Source organism: Choristoneura fumiferana, chromosome 22 (genome assembly GCF_025370935.1).
Source record: "Choristoneura fumiferana chromosome 22, NRCan_CFum_1, whole genome shotgun sequence".
Lineage (NCBI taxonomy): Eukaryota > Metazoa > Arthropoda > Insecta > Lepidoptera > Tortricidae > Choristoneura > Choristoneura fumiferana.
The window spans coordinates 12,916,068-12,937,308 of NC_133493.1; the positions used below are offsets into that span (position 1 = coordinate 12,916,068).

At 38.3% G+C, this 21,241-nt stretch overlaps 3 protein-coding genes across 3 annotated transcripts in view; 2 read left to right on the forward strand and 1 right to left on the reverse strand.

Annotated features, from left to right (window-relative positions):
• Incenp (Inner centromere protein) overlaps positions 1-12,692 on the forward strand; it is a 35,149-nt gene extending 22,457 nt beyond the window's left edge. The window contains exons 20-23 of the mRNA XM_074105046.1: positions 4,119-4,219; positions 5,391-5,539; positions 9,103-9,297; positions 10,204-12,692. Of these exons, the coding sequence (XP_073961147.1) occupies positions 4,119-4,219; positions 5,391-5,539; positions 9,103-9,297; positions 10,204-10,209 (451 nt within the window). The 3' untranslated portion in view covers positions 10,210-12,692. The remainder of the gene's footprint in view (positions 1-4,118; positions 4,220-5,390; positions 5,540-9,102; positions 9,298-10,203) is intronic.
• Positions 12,693-12,877: 185 nt separating this feature from the next.
• Positions 12,878-18,302, reverse strand: ATPsyngamma (ATP synthase, gamma subunit). The gene is made up of 7 exons (XM_074105043.1): positions 18,193-18,302; positions 17,844-18,014; positions 16,516-16,594; positions 15,928-15,985; positions 14,900-15,057; positions 14,216-14,380; positions 12,878-13,736 (listed from the first exon to the last, which is right to left on the reverse strand). Exons 2-7 carry the CDS (start codon positions 18,002-18,004, stop codon positions 13,470-13,472), a joined length of 888 nt encoding a protein of 295 aa, XP_073961144.1. The 5' UTR covers positions 18,005-18,014; positions 18,193-18,302; the 3' UTR covers positions 12,878-13,469.
• A 638-nt stretch (positions 18,303-18,940) lies between these two features.
• LOC141440515 (uncharacterized) lies at positions 18,941-19,317 on the forward strand. The gene has a single exon (XM_074105045.1). The coding sequence runs from the start codon at positions 19,045-19,047 to the stop codon at positions 19,237-19,239; it is 195 nt and encodes a 64-aa protein (XP_073961146.1). The 5' UTR covers positions 18,941-19,044; the 3' UTR covers positions 19,240-19,317.
• The last annotated feature ends 1,924 nt before the right edge of the window (positions 19,318-21,241 follow it).

Below are 21,241 nucleotides of genomic sequence, written 5' to 3' on the forward strand. Positions count from 1 at the left end.
ATTTTTTTTATGCTGAGGTCAGTGCTGGGTCTACTCACTAAATTCGAATTTCTACTTCACTTTGATCTGTCACTTTACTTCAACACGAAAAAAGCGAGAGATAAATCAAATCAAAGATCAAAGCTTTTTTGCATCTGGTGTGTTTGAATCCCTCGCCGCGCTCAGGATTCAAAATCAACACTCGCAGAAAAAAACAACTACTTTCTTGCTGCACAAATAGCTATTTTATTTCTAGCCTGTCACCATAACTCTCATTTGCTTTTTATTTCATCATCATCATCATCATCATGTCAGCCCAAAGACGTCCACTGCTGGACATAGGCCTCCCCCAAGGCTCTCCACTCAGACCAGTCTTGTGCTTTCCGCATCCACCGCGATCCCGCGATCTTAACCAGGTCGTCGCTCCATCTTGTTGGAGGCCCACCGACAGCTCGTCTCCCGGTCCGTGAACGCCATTTAATTAAACCAGTATATTTTGAACCAGATATCAGCATCAGCAACGAAGCCAACCGCTAAGCTGCCTCCGGTCAAGGTGATGCCCGCGTCGGCCTCCAAACTGACCGCCATCAACAAGGCGAGGGAAGAGCACGAGGCGCGGGGAAAGGACGACGCCAGGAAGAAGAAGGAAGCCATGCTGGAAGCTAAGAAGGAGCAACAGAAAAGGTATGATCGTGGGGATCACTTCACTTACCATAATAATATTTGCATTATCAACATTTGCCTTGAAATATGTAAAACTAGCTTTTGGCCGCGGCTTTGCCTGCTTGGAATTTGGCTATCGGGGACTGTGCATTTTTCCGGGATAAAAAGTAGCCCATGTCACACTCTGACCAATAAACTATCTCTATGCCCAAAATCACGTCGATCCGTCGCTCCGTTTCGACGTGAAAGACGGACAAACATACAAACACACACATTTTCGCGTTTATAATGCTAGTATGGATTGATTACTGTGTTATTGCATTAGGAAACGCGAAGAGAAAATGGCCGCGGCGGCGGCGGCGCGCGAGGCGGCCGAAAAGGAACGACGAGCGGCCATGCAGGCTGCCGCCAGAGAGAGGTGCCACTCTTACATTATAGCCTACTAATATACTTACTACTAACCTAGCGGACCTGGCAGATGTGGTCCTGTCCGGAAAATCAGCACTACATTGTAGCATTTTATGCAACAGTTGTATAACAGGGGTAAAAACGCGAGTGGCGTGAGTTACTATGTGAGCATAGCGAACATCAGAAGATGTCATGAGTTTTTTTTTTTTTACTTTTACAACGTTGCATACAATACTTTTACTACGACTAGGTAAGGTACTTGTTAAATAAACTGCAAAATTAGATAAAACAAGTAAACTTCAAGATTTTTACGGCACGCGAGGTGAACCGAGTGGGAAAATGGAAATGTCAAAAATTTTCTGAAGTAAATTTTGTTTTTAATTGACGTTTACTTGTCAGTATGACGCTTGATTTAAAAGTAAATTTGAACAGAGAATTAAGTCACAAGAGTTGTGAAATATTTCCGCCTCAAAGGTAAAGACCTGTCTTGGGGGGTGTGTGGGGGGAGTGGTCATCGCTGTCCACAGACTAATAAGGGATGTTAATATTCACAGGATGGAGAAACAACTGCATGCGGATCAAGGAAAAATAGAAAGGATGAAGGAAGTTGAAAAGGTGAGTGAACTTGGTCTTTAATCTACAAGGTGCTCAGACAACGGGGCTTTAGATGGAAAGGTTCGATTCTATTTGCGTAACTGAGCGGCTACTTTAGTTCTGCAACTTTTAAAAAACATAAATTTTTCCATAATATACCTAGATTAAATATAATTTACAGTACATCGTAGAATCTTAAGAGACAAGAGTTGTATGTTCTGTTTTGTGTGTGTCGTGTATGTGTATATGTATTTTACATGTGGTTTTTTTGTCTAGATATGTATTAGTTTATTGTTATTATGTATTGGTGTCCCTATATATGTATGTATACTTATAATGCACTGTTGGAGTAAATTTAAAATTTCGGTTCTGTTTTATCTTTCCATTGTACTCGTAGTGTCTACTTTTGTTTCTGATATCCTGTCAATCGTTCGAAGGTTAACTGGAAGAGATCGCTTTAAGGGATAAGTTCGCCTTTGTACATCTTATTATCCCGTTTTGTGTTAATTTAATGTGTTTTTATGTACAATAAAGAGTTTTACAATACCATTTTCAATGTATGCGATACAATACTAAATTGACAGAACATTGATAAATGTTTATGTTAAAGAGATGTTAAATTATTTAAAGTACCAAGGATATTTAGCCCTCGTACCATGAGACAGCGTACTATGAGGCGCGTAGCTGCTGCGCGAACTATCTCTGCCTGCCTTGCAATTGACCCAATTGCTGGTGACTACAGACCAGGGGTCGGACAAAAAGTGCGGATGACGTAAAAATGACGTAATCTTGCACACAAGATGATGTTTTTATTTAAACATCCGTGTGACATGTAGTAACAAGTAGCAAAATAATCGTAAATAAATCAATGGAATTCAGTGAACAAAATAAATTTCATATCGTTTAATAAAGAGGTTGCTAAATGAGAAGTGATAATTGTTTATGAAAATCGAGAATACTATTTGAAGTCATCCTATAAGTGGTTTGACGTCATCGGCACTTTTTGTCCGACCCCTGGCTACAGACTAACAGCCTTATTCATAAAAAGTTAGAGCCTCCTTGAAGGCTCCTTGAAGGCCCGATGCTAAAAAACGTGATTCATAAACGTCTGTTAGCGCTAATCAGTCGATCAAGGCTCTGCTAAAGTTAGAGGACCGTAGACCCTCCTTTATCTCCCTGCTAAGTCACAAAATGGCCGCCACAAGTTTGAACAGCTGACTTTGACAAGAGCAAAAAACCACACCGAAGATATTTTTAGTGAAGGGTGAAGTTACGCAAAGATTAAAAAAAAAACAGGAAAATTTATTTTCAGGAATTTGTATTTAAAAATCCTCTAAAGTTACTGCTACTTTACTACTTTACTAACAATAAATATGAGAAAAATAAAATTAGGATGATTAACATAATTCCGGCTTTTTGCACTTAAACATAAACATGCGGATCGGAAATGGCGGGAAAACAAACATCTCGCTTTTTTTTTCTGCTAATTTGCTGTCACTGCTGTCAATTTTTTTTTAATTATCGATGAGGCCATTTTTTGTCTTTGATTTGTCAAGATTGCCAACATAACGCGTCTAATCCGTCTATCAGCAGCTCAACAACTAGCAGACTGCTAGCAAGCGTTTATGAATCATACTTCTTGACAACCGTCTAACAAGCTTAATCAGTCTGCTAAGTAACAGACCGATCAAACCTCAATTAAGGTTTTTTTATGAATAAGGCTGTAATATTGTTTCCAGAAAAAGCAAGAGCTGGCGCGTAAAGCGGCTGAGACGGAGGAGCGGCGCCGCGCTGAGGAGGCGGCGCGGCATGCCCGGCTCGCAGACGAACAGAGGAAGGCCGAGGCTGTCAGGAAACGGCAGATAGAGGACAGCGAGGCGTGAGTATACAGTACCAGAACAGCTGGGCCAGCCCGCACCACTGGGGACGGGGGAACCGGAGGAAATGGCATGCCAACGAAACACGCTGATCGCTGGTATGTTTCGTGATAAATTAACAATATTTTTCTAAATACGTCGCCTGATTGTAAAAAGCCATTTTAAAATACTACGAATGATTGAAAAAATAATTATGTCTTACGCGGTGAGCGCAGCGGCAAACGCATAGATAGATTATCTGATTCTGATATTAGTAGTTTTATGTGATGATAAAAGTTTATTCATTTTTGTAGATAGTTTTTTTTTTTTGTTGGAAAAAATAGAGTATATATGAATTGAAACAATTACTTTTGCTCGCCCGCGGCCTTATAATGGCTACGTTTATGCAAGAAATGTGTGTTCATGCAGTTCCTCAACACTGTAAGAACACACAGAAATCATACAGACCCATCTATCACCAGCACCATCATAAGTGCTTGTCATAGCATAAATTGAAGAAAGATATTTTGACTTTGACCACACTACACTGACGCGTTTCGAACTCAAACAGAGCTCATCTTTTTTACACCTTTTTTACAGTTTTTTTATTTGTTTCAGTATGAAGAAAGAAGCAGCAATAATGGCCAAAGAGATTGAAAAGAGACAGAAGGAGTACCTAGAGAAACAGAAGATGAAGCAAAGAATGGAAGCAGACAAAAGTAAGGCGACCTACCGACTCTGATCTGATTATTAACCCCCGACGCAAAAAGAGGGGTGTTATAAGTTTCACGCCAGTGTCTGTGGAAATCGTAGCTCTCAAACCGATGGACCGATTTCAATGTGGGTTTTTAGGGTTCCGTAGTGAACTAGGAACCCTTATAGTTTCGCCATGTCTGTCCGTCTGTCTGTCTGCGGCTTGGCTCAGACATTGTAGTACTAGAAAGCTGTAATTTGGTATGAATATACATATCAGTCACATCGAAAATAAACTGAGACATCGATGCACAAAAAAAAACAAAGAAAAGAGACCAGCGCTGGGAATCGAACCCAGGTCCTCAGCATTCCGTGGTGTTGGCATTTTCGATTGGTTTTCACGGGATGGCCATAAAAGTAACAAATTTGGAGTTGAAATAATAAATACAAAAAGACTCCAAAAACCAATCATAAAATCAGTCACGCCAACAAAGTGGTAAAATAAAAATCAAAATTCAGAATGGTAGTAAATAATATCAAATTTAAAAGGCAAAATTATAGCGGCTAAGATTGCTTGAGAATTATTAGTAGTTTTAAGAGTAAATAGCAGCCTAAGGTATCCTTAGAAAAATATTACTTGATTTTTTCGTAATAGCTACGGAACCCTATGCTGGGCGTGTCCGACACGCTCTTGGCCGGTTTTATTTATGTGAAGGCGCAGCGAGCTAACTCTAACTACTAACTAACTGCGTATAGCGCCAAGAACGCCATATTGTACACTCGTGTACAACAATAATTGTAAAAAATTATGCGTGCTCGCTTTGCTTTCAACTCACCCACAAATAGCCGGTGTGATGTGATTGTGATAGATGGATTTTGATCAAAAATATCTGAACACGACTGTTTTTAACGACGTAGAAGCCTGTTCAGATATTTTTGTTCAAATTTTTGCTCACGAGTTTATGAACTCAACTGTACCTGGTTGGAACATTATCACAACCAATTTCGCTATGATTTCTTTGGTGGATGTACGGTGATGTCAACATGACAAGTAGTACAAAGGTGTTACCCTGGTACGTGACTCAGTTTCCCTGTCTGTGCAGTTAACAAAAAGTACAGTCAGCAAAAAAGAAATTAAATGTTTTTTGTTTTATCGGTTAACCTTATTACTTAAATGAGTGCGTGTTAATATTCCAGTGCACACGCCCCTCAAGATGGGTACGCCGTGCGGCAAGGCGGCGCCGATGGAGCCCGTGTACATGTGCGACGGCTTCCAATACCTCAACTCTGACGACGACGACGACGACGCGCCCAAGGTGCCCACGCCGCCGTGGTGCGCCTCTAAGGTCACTCTTACTTGCTTCTGGAACTAATAGTTATTTATGTGGCTGGTGCATAATGAGAGGCATTAAAGTACGAGTGTGGTTTTATGAAACGAGCCGAAGGCGAGTATGCATTACAGATATGCATTGAAAAAAAAAGTATTACCGATACTTTAATGTAAACATTAAGATGCACTGTACTTTAATGTGAACATTAAGATGCACCCGCAGATACCAGGTTTCTTAATAAAGACCATTTGATAGTCGTTTCTGAACATATAATAGGGAAGTTATGATATGCATGTAGATAAAAGAAATACTTTGCTCAACCGTGATCTTACGATGCCTACGTTTATGCAAGAAATGCGTGTTCATGCAGTTCCTCCACCTCCACACTAAGAACACATACAAATCAAATCACACAAACCCATCTATGACCACCACCACACTACACTGACCCGTTTCCAACTTAACCAGAGCTCATTTTCAGACCAACAAAATTGTTTACCTTATTTTACGCAACTGTATCGTAATAGGGGTCCTTAAAACACGAGTGTGGTTTTATGAAACGAGGCATAGCAGAGTTTTATAATAGGGTCATATGAGTGTTCTATATTCCATATATTAAATCCTCTATCATGTGTTCCGCGAACCATTGAGAATGACCTGCATTAACACTGATGTATTAAACTGTAGATACACATTGCCAAACAAAATCCCCATCAAAGAATGTCCGAACTATTTATTTGTTTGTGTAACAAATAAAATCATCACCCACACAAATTAATTAAAAGAATACGTGACGAAATTTGAACCTAGTCTTTACTAAGTTACAGGTGAATTTCGCTAGCGGCCATATTCCACAATTAATAAATTATTTACGTGTGCGTAGAAACACTGATCCCACCACACAAACAAATAGAAAGAATACGTGACGAAATTTGAACCTAGTCTTTACTCTATTACAGTTGAATTTCGCTAGCGGCAAAACTCCACAACGCTTGACACTTGACAGCTAACTCCACAATTTCACATACGCATGCTCGAATATGAATGTAAGCCTTATCAGAAAAGGCAGAGGGATTAATTTCACTTGCTACATTGAAGGCGACGTTGCAAGATTGCTTGGATGAGTTTGACGTTTCTTAAGACGGACGAATTTAGGTTTTAGAACAAAGAATGCATTCGGACTTTCGGAGAGGACTTTCGTAATAAAAAGTTTTTGTCAATTAAATTTAAAAAAAAATAAAAGGTAACTTGTAAGCCAATTTTCTTTAGTCCAAATGTTTACCGTTTTCAAGATAATCTATATACAGCCGGATTAAGACTATTTGATGCCTTAAGCAATGCACGCCTATGCCCCCCCCCCCCATCGATATTTTAAATAAGTATTTATTACGACGAAATATTATATTTATGAAAGACGATAGAGATTATGGGGAGGCACGAGCGAGCGGATTTTCAAACAGCCTTACCTTTTATGTGCTAACAAAAAAAATTTTGCTTCTGTTTATGGTGCCCCCAAGACGTGATGCCCTAAGCGCTTAATTTGCTTATGGGCTAATCCGGCACTGTCTATATATATAAAATTAAAATAATAAACTGACTAACTGACTGTTGATATATCAACGCACAGCCCAAAACGCTGCACCTAGAGACCTACTTTATGCCCCTGGTTACCGAAGTACTCGTCAAGACGACAAACGAGTCCAAACTCGATGTGGTCGTGTCGTTTATCACAGAGTTCCTATGGTCACCCGCTAGCTTTATCATCAGATCAACTCCATGTTATAATAATATTGCATTGTCATCGGATTTAAGTATACATGCGTGTAAAATTTCAGCTCAATCGGTTGAAGATATCCACTTCAAATTTGAGTTGAAAGATTCCACCCGAGCAAACATAGTTACATTACACTGCAAATAAATATAATGCTTGTAATAAGTTTTTGTTAAAAATTTAATTTTTAATACAAGCTTTTTTGCCGAATGTACTTTTTGTTGACTGTACTTGAATTGTCGTCTAAACTACATATATGTACCAAATTTCAAGTCGGTACTATTAACTATTGAGGAGTTCCCTCCTGCAGAGACGATTCTGACAGAACCACCAAGTTTTCACTACCAGATTATTGTATTGTCACCAAATTTACATAAGTATGCCAAATTTCAAGTCGATCGGACCACTGGAAGTGGGTCAAATTTAGCTTCCAAGATTTGACCCAAACAAACAATAAATAAATAAGCAAATAGGGCAAGCTACAGAAAAGCTTCTAAAAATATCGCCGAAATGTAAGCACTTGTGCAAGTATTTCGAATAAAAAACAATTTGAATTCTCATCCTCCTTGGTTCTGGCTGTTTGCTTCTAAAACCATTGTCAGCGCAAGGCGCGCGCAGCTCAAAAAAAAATTGCAGGCTGTCTGTCAGCACAGTTCATTCGCGGGAAATTCGGCGGACTTCGTATGTTGTGTAATTTAATAATAAGAAGCTCGACTAGTGTGAATAAATTGTAAACTGTATTATAAACCTTGTAAACAGTGTAAAATACTTAGTATGATTTTTTTAGTGTAAGAAACAATAGGTAAACATAGTGATTAATACGGTGTAGATTTGGCGAGCGCTTTATCAAAGTTGGCTTCATTGAGGTTTGTGGTTCATAAATTGCTTTATTAATTTTGCACAAAAACGAATAAACCACACAGTCAGACAATCAGTACATTATATTATCGAAGCTTTTATAAAACATAATTAAAATCGCAAACTTCAAGGTAAATATTCAAACGACATAGCTACCCGTTGCTAGGCGACTCTGTAAATAAAATAGAGTGACGGCAACTCCACTACACTTTTGTTCCATGTTCTGTTGTTTATCTGTTTCGTTTTACTGATATGATTTCCTGTGCGTGTGACAAAGACAAGGCATTTGTCAATGTTGTGGAATTCTGGCAACGTTTATCTTTTAATTAGCAATTTAGAAATGGCTTTAAAATTAATTTAAATCAATATTTCTCTCTGATTATTAGAATTTAATAGAAAAAACAACAAATACTCGCTGAAAGTATGATATTCCATCAGATTTGTTCCGTTTTCGCGAGTGATTTTTGCACTTTTTAAAGACGCACGTGGGCATCGTTACGCTTGCACTGACAACAACGTACTGAGAAAAAAGAAGGCCACATTTACCAAAGTGGCGCTCATTTGGCTCGGACATATTCGGACGCGCGACTGTGGATCTACAGTTTAATACATCAGTGTGCATTAACGAGAACTAGGTAGGTATGTCTGCTCCACGAGCTACGCCCGCGACGACCTGCTGCTGCACGAGGTCGCGGCGCCCCCCCCCCCCCCACCGTGCTGTAGTGATGTATGAAATCTCATTACGATACAGCCGTGTTCATAATAGAATCCAATGTCGTAATGCTGGACATTACCTATACTTTTTGAACGCATAATTGAGGATTTACTATATGAGTGTAGATAAAACTGATTTACAGGATAACTTACGTTAATGTACCAAGCACTGCATCGAAGTTAAAGCAAATGTATAAAAACACCCTGTATTGTATTGTGTTATGTTATGTTACAGGCGCGGCACCGCCAGCTGGCCCTCCAGCACCTGCTGCCGTCGTCGCTGATCGATCGCTTCTTCTCGGTGCGCGTTCACAGCCCCGACCTGCGGGCCATCTTCCCCGCGCTGGAGCGGCGCGACCTCAAGCGCACGTCCAGCGCCGTCTGGCGCACGCCGCCCGCGTTGCAGCTGTCCATAGTGAGGGAGTCGCCGGTCAGTATACCCTCATTATCCTCCTGAGCCCTCGCGTACTTTATAAAGGACCAATTAACACTAACACGGCCAAATGTACTTTATAAAGTACAAATTTATTTCATTGAATCAAGTTCATTGAATAAAGAATTCTAATAGTTTTGAAATAACAAAGCAGTTCAACCACGTCTAGGTCTTTTGCACTAAGTTTGTAAAAAAAAAGTCAGGACTCAGGAGGCTATATACTTCGATTTCTTGACGTGTCTTTTTATTGAAAAACACTTGAAAAAATAATTTAAGTACAGCAAATATGTAACAATTTACATGCTTTTTGGTTTCATAAGAAATAGTTACGGTTTTTTTTAAACGCTTTTCAAAATACGAAGTATAGAACGGGACTTCCCAACAAAGGGGCACGCCCCCCTAGGAGGACGTAGAGCAATGTCGGGGGGGCGTAACAGGGCGTTTGCATTTTCGAAAAAAAAAACTGTTTAACGCGTGGGTAAATTAACTGTTCCGAATTGCCATTCAATCGCAAAATGTGTTTCTTATTTTTGTTGAAACTTAAGGCGGGGCATGAAAATATTATGTTTGGTTCGGGGAGGCTGGGCGAAATAAAGTTTAAGAAACCCATCTCTAGAGTCAGCATTTTTTAGCCTTCCGTACCCAAACGGTACCAACGGGACCCGCTGAGACTCCGCTGCCTGTCCGTCCGTCTGTCACACTAATAAAGGCAAATTGTTATAGTGTACGCACTTACATACATCTTTTTACTGATTAAGAGACCAACTAAACTATCGGCCAAATTCTGCGGTCTGCAGGCTCTAACCGTAACTCTAGGAACTTTCCAACACGACGAACATTTTTGTGAGCGCTCATGTTAAACTTGCCGTGACTTTTAACATAATTAGGGATTTTCTATTTCAGGTATAAATAACATCACGTTCAGTAGCAGTCGCGGGTAGACACTGTTCATCATTTTCTAATCTATAATATTATTTATAATTATATAAATATATAATTTTCGACTGGTAAACCTAATGGTGTCAAAATTTGCTCAATAATGCCTTAACAGTATAACAGTAGTGTATCAAATGAAACATGGAAGTAATACTTGTACCATATTGTAGTTTGACGTCCTTTATCTTGAAATACCTTTTTGAAAAACGCTTTTCAAAAATAAAGGACTGGTTCAATAAAGAGTCATTGTCAGTGTATTGTGATGTACAGTCGAGTTCGTAAACTTGTGAGCAAAAGTTTTATCAGAAATATCTGAACACTATTGTTAATGGCGTAGACGCGTAGAAGCGTATGCGTATGTATATCTGAAGAAATTTTTGCTCACAAATTTATGAACTCGACTGTACAGTCAACGTCATAACATAAATATATGTACGTTATCAAGACGACAAAAATATACATATAATTTGACACTGGCTGTATAGATATATAATGGTTTCGACAGTGGGCAAGGTGGTGTCAAATTGTTATTTATTTATTACTTTTCATCCCCCGACGCATAAAGAGGGTTGTTATAAGTTTGTTTGCTATGTGTGTCTGTGGCATCATACCTCCGAAACGGATGGACCGATTTTGACGCGGTTTTTTTAAAATCAGAAACCTAGTTTAATCGAGCTGAGTCATGGCTAAGTTACATTAAAATCAGTTCAGCCGCTTATGAGATATTGGACGTAACAATATCGATGGTTTTTGTTATTTATTTTGTAAAATAATTTTTCAGCTAAAAGTCAAATCAGGTTTTTTTTTAAACCCTAAACTTGGCAAGTTGAGAGACAAGTGTACTCAATTCAAGCCTTGTTGGATTCTGGTAGAGCTAACAAAAATCTTATTAGATACGCGCCAAGATAGGGGTAAAAACGATCTGTCGGCCAGAAATTTGGGTTTTCATTTTAGACTTATAGTAATACTTCCATGTTTATCCGTTCACTTCAGAGGCGTCTTTACCTATAGTGCAGGGTATGCGTTGCACACGGGCGAGCGGTGTTAGGGGCGCCGCCGGCCGCGGCACTTTGTACCTATGCCATTTTGACCGTGCGCTTCCTAGATGGCGCTAAAATAATAATTGCACACGCGCGCTACATACTATACTAAAGACGCCTCTGTTCACTTATTTAGAATATTTGTGGATATCAGCGAAAAGTGGGTTGACCTCACGAAAAAAGATAAAACGTTTTTAATACTTGCGATATCATTCACTTTTCAATGGCAGAAGGTTCCTATCGAACCACTTCTCGCTGGGCGGTCTCGACTACCAATGATATGAAATAAGTATTAGTAAAATTTATTTCTAAATCAGAAAATGGGATGACCAGATGATTCATAATTATGTTGACAAACTGATATATCTTATCTTACCTGTTTCAGCACACATCGATAAGTTTTATGCTACAGATAAATTTGATGCCATCTCTATTTATTCAGACGAAACAAACAGAGACGATATCACAGATATCTGTCGCATAAAACTTATTTTAATGAAGGGTGAAACAGGATCATATTGTCTATACTTTTTAATGTATTAATACCTTGCAATTTGCCATGAGTTGATCATATAAAAATAGTACAATCCGATAAAAAGTAGATGTTGAAAAAGTTGATGAGGAAAAACTACATTTTTCACACAAAATTGTTGCCTTATTCGAGCGATTAAATTCAAAATGTGACAGTTACAAAGAAAATGGCGGTTTACTTTTTTATTTTTGGATTTAGTTAAAATGTAATCGTGTCTTAGTATTGTTAATGTAGTTTAATTTTTCGTTTTATTTGTGTATTTTAAACATTGTTTTAAAATGACTAGGAATAGGACTAAGTTACGGTTTTGGCGGGACTGCATTTATTTTTATGATAATATAGCGTGTTTGCATCTCCAAATAAATTACAATTAAGCTGTGTTAAAATAGTAAAAAAGTGCAGATTTTTTTTTTTCAATTTTGTGGTTTGAAGAATTTTTTTTTTGCTGGCGCACCATAACGCAGTATGTTGCCAGTTGTGTAAATTTATGACATGCGTTGGTACTAAATTTGTTTTTTTTTTTTTTTACTTTTAGAAGCGAGTTCTTAATTCGTCTGTTTTTTTTTGTAGGAGTTAAGTAAACTGCTGTAACAGTTTACTTGAAACGGCGCTTTCAAGCCCCAGGCATTATTTTAACAAAGATAATGCAAGGTCATAAAAATTTAAATATTACATTGTTGTAATATTTCACACTGGTAACCCAGCAAGCGAGTGGAGTTAAGTATAAAGTCAATTCTAATGTTTCTCGGATCGCATATTACGCCGTGTATTAATAGAAATGAATGCAGACAGCCCCGCACTTCCATACCGTATTTTAGAAATTAATATAATATATCAAGTTTTAATTCTATGTAATGTTTTCAACGCTGTACGAGGTTTTTTTTTATAAAACAGCTAAAATCTATTTTGGTTTTAATTTATACTTTATTTCTGTTTGCTTTTTAAAAGAGACTGATGTGACTGGAATTTTATCACCAAAAAAACTTCACTATCCCTTACACTAGTTAAACTTAAGGTAATTAAGGAAACTGTATAGTATAAAATAGCTGTGTAAAATAAAACAAAAGCATAGTCTAAATGATATTTTATTTCGTAAACCACCACTGACAAACGTATTCCAATTATGACCACCTACAAGTTCCGCGAGTGTTCAATAATATTAATAAAAAGGTGTTAAAGCCAGTGACAGTGGATGCGTGTAATTTTTTAATAACAGAATTGAACACCTGCCCGAAAATGTCAGCAATTTATGTACATTTCTCTATTGATTTGATTATGTGAAAATGGTAGTTATAAATAAACAATATTAAAATGCGACAGCGGATTTCAAGGATTTCTATTAATTTTTAAACATTTGCTTCATTAAATTCTCTACGAGGATACAAATATTGTAGTAACCAAATAGTCTTACATCTAGTAAGGACTCAGTCATCGAGAATTTTAATTTCCGCAAAGCTTGTATCACTTTAAATTCCTACCAAATGTTAAAGGGCAGAGGGTAAATTGGTAAAGTTACTATAGTAAAATAGTGGCAACATTGCCTATCAGTAATACAAGTTACTCGATATTATAGGCAAAGTTGCCATAACACTGGGCAAAGTTACCACAACCGAAGTGGGCAAAGTTAACAAAAAAATGTGAAATCCGTTGTCACTTCCCGCTTAATCCAAAGCGGCGGCACCGGAGATGATTTCAATCAGCTCCCTGGTGATGACGGCTTGACGGGTCCTGTTGAAGGTGAGCCTCAACTTGTCAATCATCTCTCCAGCGTTCTTGGAAGCGTTGTCCATGGCCGTCATACGGGAGGATTGTTCAGAGCAAGCGCCTTCCTTGAGCGCATAGAAAAGCATGGAAGCCATGGAGAACTCCATGTAGGACTGCAGTACGCCGGAATCGAGGGAGTCGTAGACAGCCAGTTTGGGGGCGTTCTGGAAATTGAATGATTTTGAGCCTAAATATTTCGATAAGTCTTTTGGGTATACATATGCAATTCTAAAGTGAGAATTATGCGTTAAAATGAGCAAGGGACGTTTTTTTAGACATCAAAAATATTTAGGCCAAATTTTCTATCTATAGTTTAATTATGTTTTATTATGTTTGTTTTTAACAATAAAAGCGCCTAAATACGGACCACTCGATACTAACGCCATCTAGTAATATTCCACCTATCAAGAAAAAACGTCAATGCAATCAGTGGTAATAAAAAAAAAACTCGTCTAATGAAAACCGCGTCAAAAACGGGTGAAATTGAGAACCTCCCTTTTTTAAGTCAGTTAAAAAATGGTTACCAACTGGTCAATTTGGGCCAATATTGCCAGTAACATGCAAGTGGCAAGAAGTCGTTTATTGTGGCGTTCTAGAAGTCTGTTCAACAGTGGATTGGCTGATAACTTTGACCTTTACTGACCTCGACAGCCGACAGGCTGAACAGTGGTAAGTCAGCCTGCGCGTACGACACGACGGATCTGAACTTGTTATAGATGATCTTGCCCGAGTTGAACTCGTAGCCGGATCCCAAGATGGCGGTGGCTATCTTGGCCGCGTCCAGGAAAGTCGGTGGCCTGCGACCGATCTGAACAAAAAAAACAGTCTCGCTAATCTGGTGCTCCTTTGTTTCGCAGACAAATTTGATAGAATTTCGTTTCGCAGAAAATGTTTAATGTATTATTTATTAGTCCTTGTATTTTTATTTCGAATATTATTGTTTTAATGAAACCTATTTCACAGAAATACAATTGAATGAATTGAACAGTTTCATTTTTTAACTCAACAAACTTATCAAACAGTAGAATAATAAAAAAAAATAACGAATTCTCCACTGGTAACAACTTCAACATCAAATACCCACCTTGTTGCAAATAGAGATTATGTGTTTGCCACATAGACAGATCGGGATGGCTCGCTTCCTGCCTGCCATTCAAATCACTTTGATATTCTCCACTGAAGGATAGATCCAACTTCAAATACCCACCATGTTACAAACAGATGATATTCTTGGCATATAGACGGTTTAGGATGGCTCGCTTCCTGTCACCCATGTGAATACTTTGATATTCTCCACTGAAGAATAAGTCCAACTTCAAAAACCTACCTCGTTGCAAACAGAGATGATGTGCTTGCTGTACAGACGGGTCAGGATGGCCCGGGACTTGTCTCCCACACAGATCACTTTGATGTTCTCCGCGCCGGGCTCCGCGAGACGCAGACGGATGACTTTGGCGACTCCAGTGTGCACCGCGCCGCATAGACCTGAAGTTTTAAAAACAGACCCTTTCTAATAAGCCCCTCTGTTAGATATTATTATTAGAAAATATTGGACAAGTTTTTTTTTGTCAATTTAAAAAAAAATGAAAAATATTTGGAAGTACTTTTCAATTGGTTCCATTGCCCCTAAGGAAGTTACTCGAGCGTGTTTTTTTTTTACCCGACTATCTATGGCAAAGCCAAAAGGAAAAATAACGATTTCAGCAGGCTATTTATGTTTGTACTAGCTTTTGCCCGCGGCTCCGCCTGCGTGGATTTCGGTTATCGCGCGCTATTCCCTCGGGAACTATGCATCTTTCCAGGATAAAAAGTAGCGTATGTCACTCTGGCCCATAAACTAACTCTATGCCAAAAATCACGTCGATCCGTGGCTCCGTTTCGACGTGAAACGGACAAACATACACACACACTTTCGCATGTATAATATTAGTAAATATGGATTTACGTATGTTCCACATCGGATTTTAATAAAAAACGGTGTAATTAATTATTTGTGAACAGTTGTGTAACTTGTTTACTCATCTCAAGTCTCTTTGTGAATGAACTTTTATATCGAAAATACACAAACAATATAATGAACTTTTATAGTTTGAAACACTAGTAATACTGGTATGTTGTGTGGTATTTGTGATGGTTATATTTAGATATAACCAAACCTTTAAACAAGCAAATCTTTATATAATAAACGGCTCCAACGATTTCGATGAAATTGGGTATGTGTAGGGGTTTTCGGGGATGACAAATCGATCTAGCGTGGTCTCATCTCTGGGAAAACGCTCGCACAGGTACTGTTGATTTATGTCGCCAAGTGATTTAGCCAGTGAAAAATAACAGCAATGGTTAGATAAAAATTACCTCTGTCGGAGGTCATGGCAATATAGAGCTGCTTGGGGTCATCCTCAGCTGGAGTAACCTGAAAATGAATAAACTGAGCATTACTGAAAATCCCTCGTGGCCCATCCACCAATAACATACATTATAATTTTGCAGGTGGTAGAACCTTGTGCAAGGTCCACCCAGATTGCTACCACCATCTTGCTCGCTAATCTTGCCGTGAAGCAGCAGTGCTTGCACTGTTGTTTCGGCGTGGAGATTAAGACAGCCGGTGAAATTACTGGCACTTGAGGTATACCATCTTAGGCCTGCAATACCCTTGGTGTTGCAGATGTTTATGGGCGGTGGTGATCTCTTACCAGCAGGAGACTGACTAGCTCGTTTGCCATCCAGTTAAATAAAATTAAAAAAAATTTTTTTTGTCCCATTGCTAAAAATTTAAATTTCATTTAAATTTATTTTTAACACGCCGGGTAACGGCATTTTATCATCATCATCAGCAGCCGTAAGACGTCTCACAAGAGGTTGGGTAAAACTAAGATTTTTCTTGTTTTGCTTTTTTATGGCGCTAATCTTCACACTTGAAAATAACAAGTTGTCAATACTAACCTCGGCCCTCTCGTAGAACTGGACGGCGCCCTCGCCGTACGGACGAGCAGCCTTCAGCTCACGCTCAGCGCGGGAGTACCTGCAGGGGCACATATTTATTTATTGCCTCCGCTAGCTGGTGCATGGCTAGGCAACGCACGCAGTTAGCTCATACTGCTATTCAATAGGCTTCCGCCCGCTCCGTGCAAACCGCGTGAGCTAGTGTAGGCCCTCACATTAACATGTTTTGTTTTTTAATACGAAAATAATTTTTAGGCTGCCAGATATGATTTGAAACCGCAGCTCCTATGGCTTTTATAGTTTTTTTGGCTTAACTGCGCTGTTGACTGCAACTTTGTAAAGAATTTTTTATTGTGTGCCCACGGGAACTTTTAAAATTTTCAGGGTCAGTTGAGTACCTTAGGTGTGAAAGCATAACCATCAAACAAACAGAGTGAAAAATGAGGACATTCCGGAAAGATTAAATAACAGTATCACGTCAGGGCCACCAATGTTGAGGAGGATGTTTGATGGTTTTCCGAAGATTAGAAAGAGCTCTCAAGATGCAATATTTATTTTATTTAGTTTATTTTAAGTTTGATTCTTCTGATCTATTCTCGACACAAGATAGAGACCAAAGATATAGCTATTTCACACCGTGGATTTAGCTGGACAGATTTCAAAATACCCATATGAAATAATTGTTATAAGTACTTTATGTGTATGTTTATCTGGCTACTGCACAGCTAAGATTTATAAAAACATTTTTTTTTAATGGCTTTCTCTTGCTGTTTTTAGCAAGACATATTATAAAAACATTACTTCAGAAAACAAATGACTATGTAAACCATCAGAGTTGGCTAAACGATTATATTGATAACTGGTGGTTTACTTTAAAATATTTTCAGTAAGGTCCCGTCTTCACTTGTCACTTATGCTATTCTGGCAAGACTTCTCATGTAATTGAATATTGAAGTGTTTTTTTTAACCATTTAAAAAAAAGACATTCTAGAATTTAGAATAGTCTCTAATAAGGATCCCAGAACCAATGATAACTGAATTGCTGTTATCTTTGGTTAAATAGAAGGTGCATACACTCAAATAGGACAACCATCCTTTTTGGGGCAATGAGGTAAAAAATTTATAACATGTCTGCATAATAGAAATTATGTTTTATGAAAATAAATAGTGCTGGCTGTATAAAATTTCAGCAAATAAAATATAGGTAGTTATTGTGTCACCTACAATGTTCCATTTTCAAAAATGTTGTGTTTTCCACCTGAGACTACTCTGGTTCACATCTGCGAACTCAATTAGTTAGTCCTTTAGGTACGTAGCAAAGATCTTACTTGGCAGCTGATACCATCTTCATGGATTTGGTGATCTTCTGAATGTTCGTGACGGACTTCAGACGGAGGGAAATGGCCTTCAGAGTAGCCATATTCCTATTCTGCTGGTGACTGACCACCGCCGTCACCTGGGCGATACCAGGCCCGAAACGACCCAGCATTTTTGCGGCTCTGGAAACAAAATCAGATGATATAGATGCAGGTTAGGTGCAGTTATGTAAGATTTTGACACACTGTTCTGCCGACATTGAGATAACTTTTGCGGATTGTATGCACTGCAACGTAACACAGATGATTTAAATGGGTTATTTTAGCGAGAAATACGTGGTTTTTACAGTAAATTACTAACTTTTATTAGTTTTTTTGGTCAAGTACACCAGCCGACCGATTATGTCGCTGGCTGGAAACGTCGTTCCGTTCGTTCGAAGGATGGCCAGAGGAAAAAAAAAATAACAACGCCTTCATGACATGAACGCAACGCAACTTTACAATTATGGTAACTAAAAATACAGATTATTATTTAAATATGTAATATAACTGAAAAAAAATACAAATCAATAGTACTTAACTTTAACGATCTTCAATTACATTTTCTCAAACATGACATGAAATATTGACGTTGTATTACAAGTAATAGGCCGGGAAGTATCGCGTTGTAGGTGCCGCAGCCACACAGCACGGCGACGAGACTAGCATCCCGTCCCGGCAGCTTCATTTCTTGTTTTTTTAATTTTATTTCATGTCATGTTTGAGAAAAGCACTATACAAATACAAGCCTCGGCCGGAACGCGGGGTTGCCGGCCTCGTATCCCTATCCGGTCTCGCTACGTTCGGCCACAGTGTAAGAATAAGAATGTAGACTTTGATAATGTAGCATTTTGACTTTGGCTCGGCCGTCTATATCTGCTTGGCCGGCAACCCCCTACTTCCCGGCCTCTACAGTAATGTACTTATAATAATAATTTCATGATTATTTGGAATTTTACAAACGTCAAAATGTTTTAAATTGTGTGTAACGGAACGTAAAATTGCGATAAGCAGCATTTTATCCAACCGAATTAAGAAGTCGACACGGGCGTTTGTTTTCTACGAAAGTTGACGACAACCATAATTTTCTAGTTAACTCTTATGAGTAATTTTAAGGCGTACACGAGTTCTTTTGTTTTTATAATTTTGTTTTCTGAAATCACGCGTTTCCATCATGCCGGAGCCGGAAAATAATACAGTGAAGAACACAGAGCAGATCCAACAGCAGCCTATGCGAGAAATAACACAAACTGATCATTTGAACAAGAAGTTATTGACTTCTCTTTTCAAGAGGCTGGACGAAGCGGATTCTACATCAAACGTATCAGAGACTGAAAATACCACAGAAGATGACGAATGGAAGGAGTAGTAATGCCATCAGTATTATGATTGATTATCGTAAGGGCTTAGTTAAGGTTTTATATAAATAAATTTGCATGTAAAACATTGTTGAAGTTTCACTACTATTGCCTTTTTTAACTATCTTTCTTGATTTTAGGCCTTTCCGAGTTCAGGCCATCAACAATCTGTTGGTGTTTAATTCAATTCAATTTGTTCCTGGGCTGCCATAGAACCATATCATAGTAAAAAAATTGTCAATAACATTGCTTATCAAATGACAAAATAGTACTGTACAGCAAAAATGTTAACACATTCAGTGCCAGGAACTCAAAAACTTTGTTTAGATGCCGATCGACTCCCAAAAAATTAACGCTGCTCCCCAACCAAACAGTAAATCCATGTTTGCTAGAAGGCAATATAAAGCGCAGTCAGCACATATATAACATTGTAAATAATAAGCTCAACATCCATCAACTACTGCTGCACAAGTGTAAAAAAGAAATAATGAAATGGTTAAAACCTCTCAGTTATGATGAGACAGAGGCTTTACTGTATCAAGCTAGATATTAAATACCTTGAATGTCATAGCTGTCTCAATGTATCGGCAAATATAATCATGTAGAGTAAACAGACATATGTTCACACACACACACGCACACACAGAAATTAGTTTTAGTGAGTAGCAGAAAGAAAATATAATTATTTAGATATTCACCTTATAATATCTCTAGTTTGAGACTTGTTGCTATGGAGGAGCGGGGCTTCCTGACACAGGTTTGCATACCTACTGGGAAGTTCCAATCACTGATGTCAAATAGACTTAAGTTTAAAGTAAATAAACAATTTTTTTTTTCAAGTTCGAACAACATTAGCTAACTCTAGCTAACTATTCTAGTTTAGTTTAAGTGTAGGCCTAAGAATCCAATTAATTGACTGTAGGTACATACAGAGACCTATGAATTCTTGTAGGTAGATTTTAAAAGGCCTTTTTTTCCAATTTTGAACTTTGACTAACAGAAACAAATTCCATAGCAACTTTTTTTGATTGGCAAAATCTGACATTCAAAATTATAAGTGCTGAGTTAAAAGGTTATCAATTGTTTTTGCTCCTAACTGCCAAATATTGGTACCATAATACCACTAATAACTGATTTATATGTCCTCAGATTAGATGAATGGAGGCTCTTGAGTGTGCATGATGACTTTAATGACAAAAAGCTGCCTGATGCTAAGCAGCTTTGCCTCGTAATACAGAAGGTCTGTAGGGAACTGAATTGGTCTTTTCATTATCATCTATTAGGTACGTTCTCCAAGCAGTTTCAGGGGGAACCAGTGGCTTTTTTGCAGCACGTCACAGGAAGTAGTTATTAATATATTCCCCTATACAACGAGGGCTATCGTATCGCGTATGAATTTGCCGCTAGAGGCGCTAGTGTAGCGAGAGGTCTCCGAAATGTCAGATCTCACTGTTTTTGGGTGAGCTATGCGGGTTTATTTATAATTAGAATAATTTTGTGAATATTTTGCATACCTGAAATTAATTATGGCAAATATGCGTTACGGGGCAATGAATGTCAGTGTTTTGGTGTTTTGAGACAATTTTGTATGTCGGAAACCTTTATCCTATTTTTTCCGAACAAAACGGGACTACGCAACACTGTGGCATGCTCGATATTTTTATGGTACGGTTTTAAGGTATTATATAAATATGATTTAAATGTAAATTTTATTTTCACGCCCGCAATATATTTCAGGCAGGACCATTGTCTACAGTGGCGCCAACTGGCGAGAGCGAAAACGGTAGCCCTCATTGCATGGTGTCTTAATAATTGAAATACCCCCATTTAAACTATCTAAACATTTTACATTTCTATATTGAAATGCACTAGTCTAGTTTATATTTACAATGATAGATAAGTAAAATGTTTAAAATCCTTGAATGTACCAAATCTGGTGTCAAACTGAGTTTCCATGGGCGTGTACACGAAATATCAGGTCGGTATTTCCATGTCGGTATTGTACGGCCGATA

Coding starts and splice junctions, on each gene's coding strand:
- ATPsyngamma (XM_074105043.1), bottom strand. CDS start 18,004: ATGCTGGGTCGTTTCGGGCCTGGTATCGCCCAGGTGACGGCGGTGGTC. Junction 15,058..15,927: donor TGCCATGACCTCCGACAGAG/GTAATTTTTATC, acceptor TTAAAACTTCAG/GTCTATGCGGCGCGGTGCAC. Junction 13,737..14,215: donor TCAGCCTGTCGGCTGTCGAG/GTCAGTAAAGGT, acceptor TTCAATTTCCAG/AACGCCCCCAAACTGGCTGT.
- LOC141440515 (XM_074105045.1), top strand. CDS start 19,045: ATGCCGGAGCCGGAAAATAATACAGTGAAGAACACAGAGCAGATCCAA.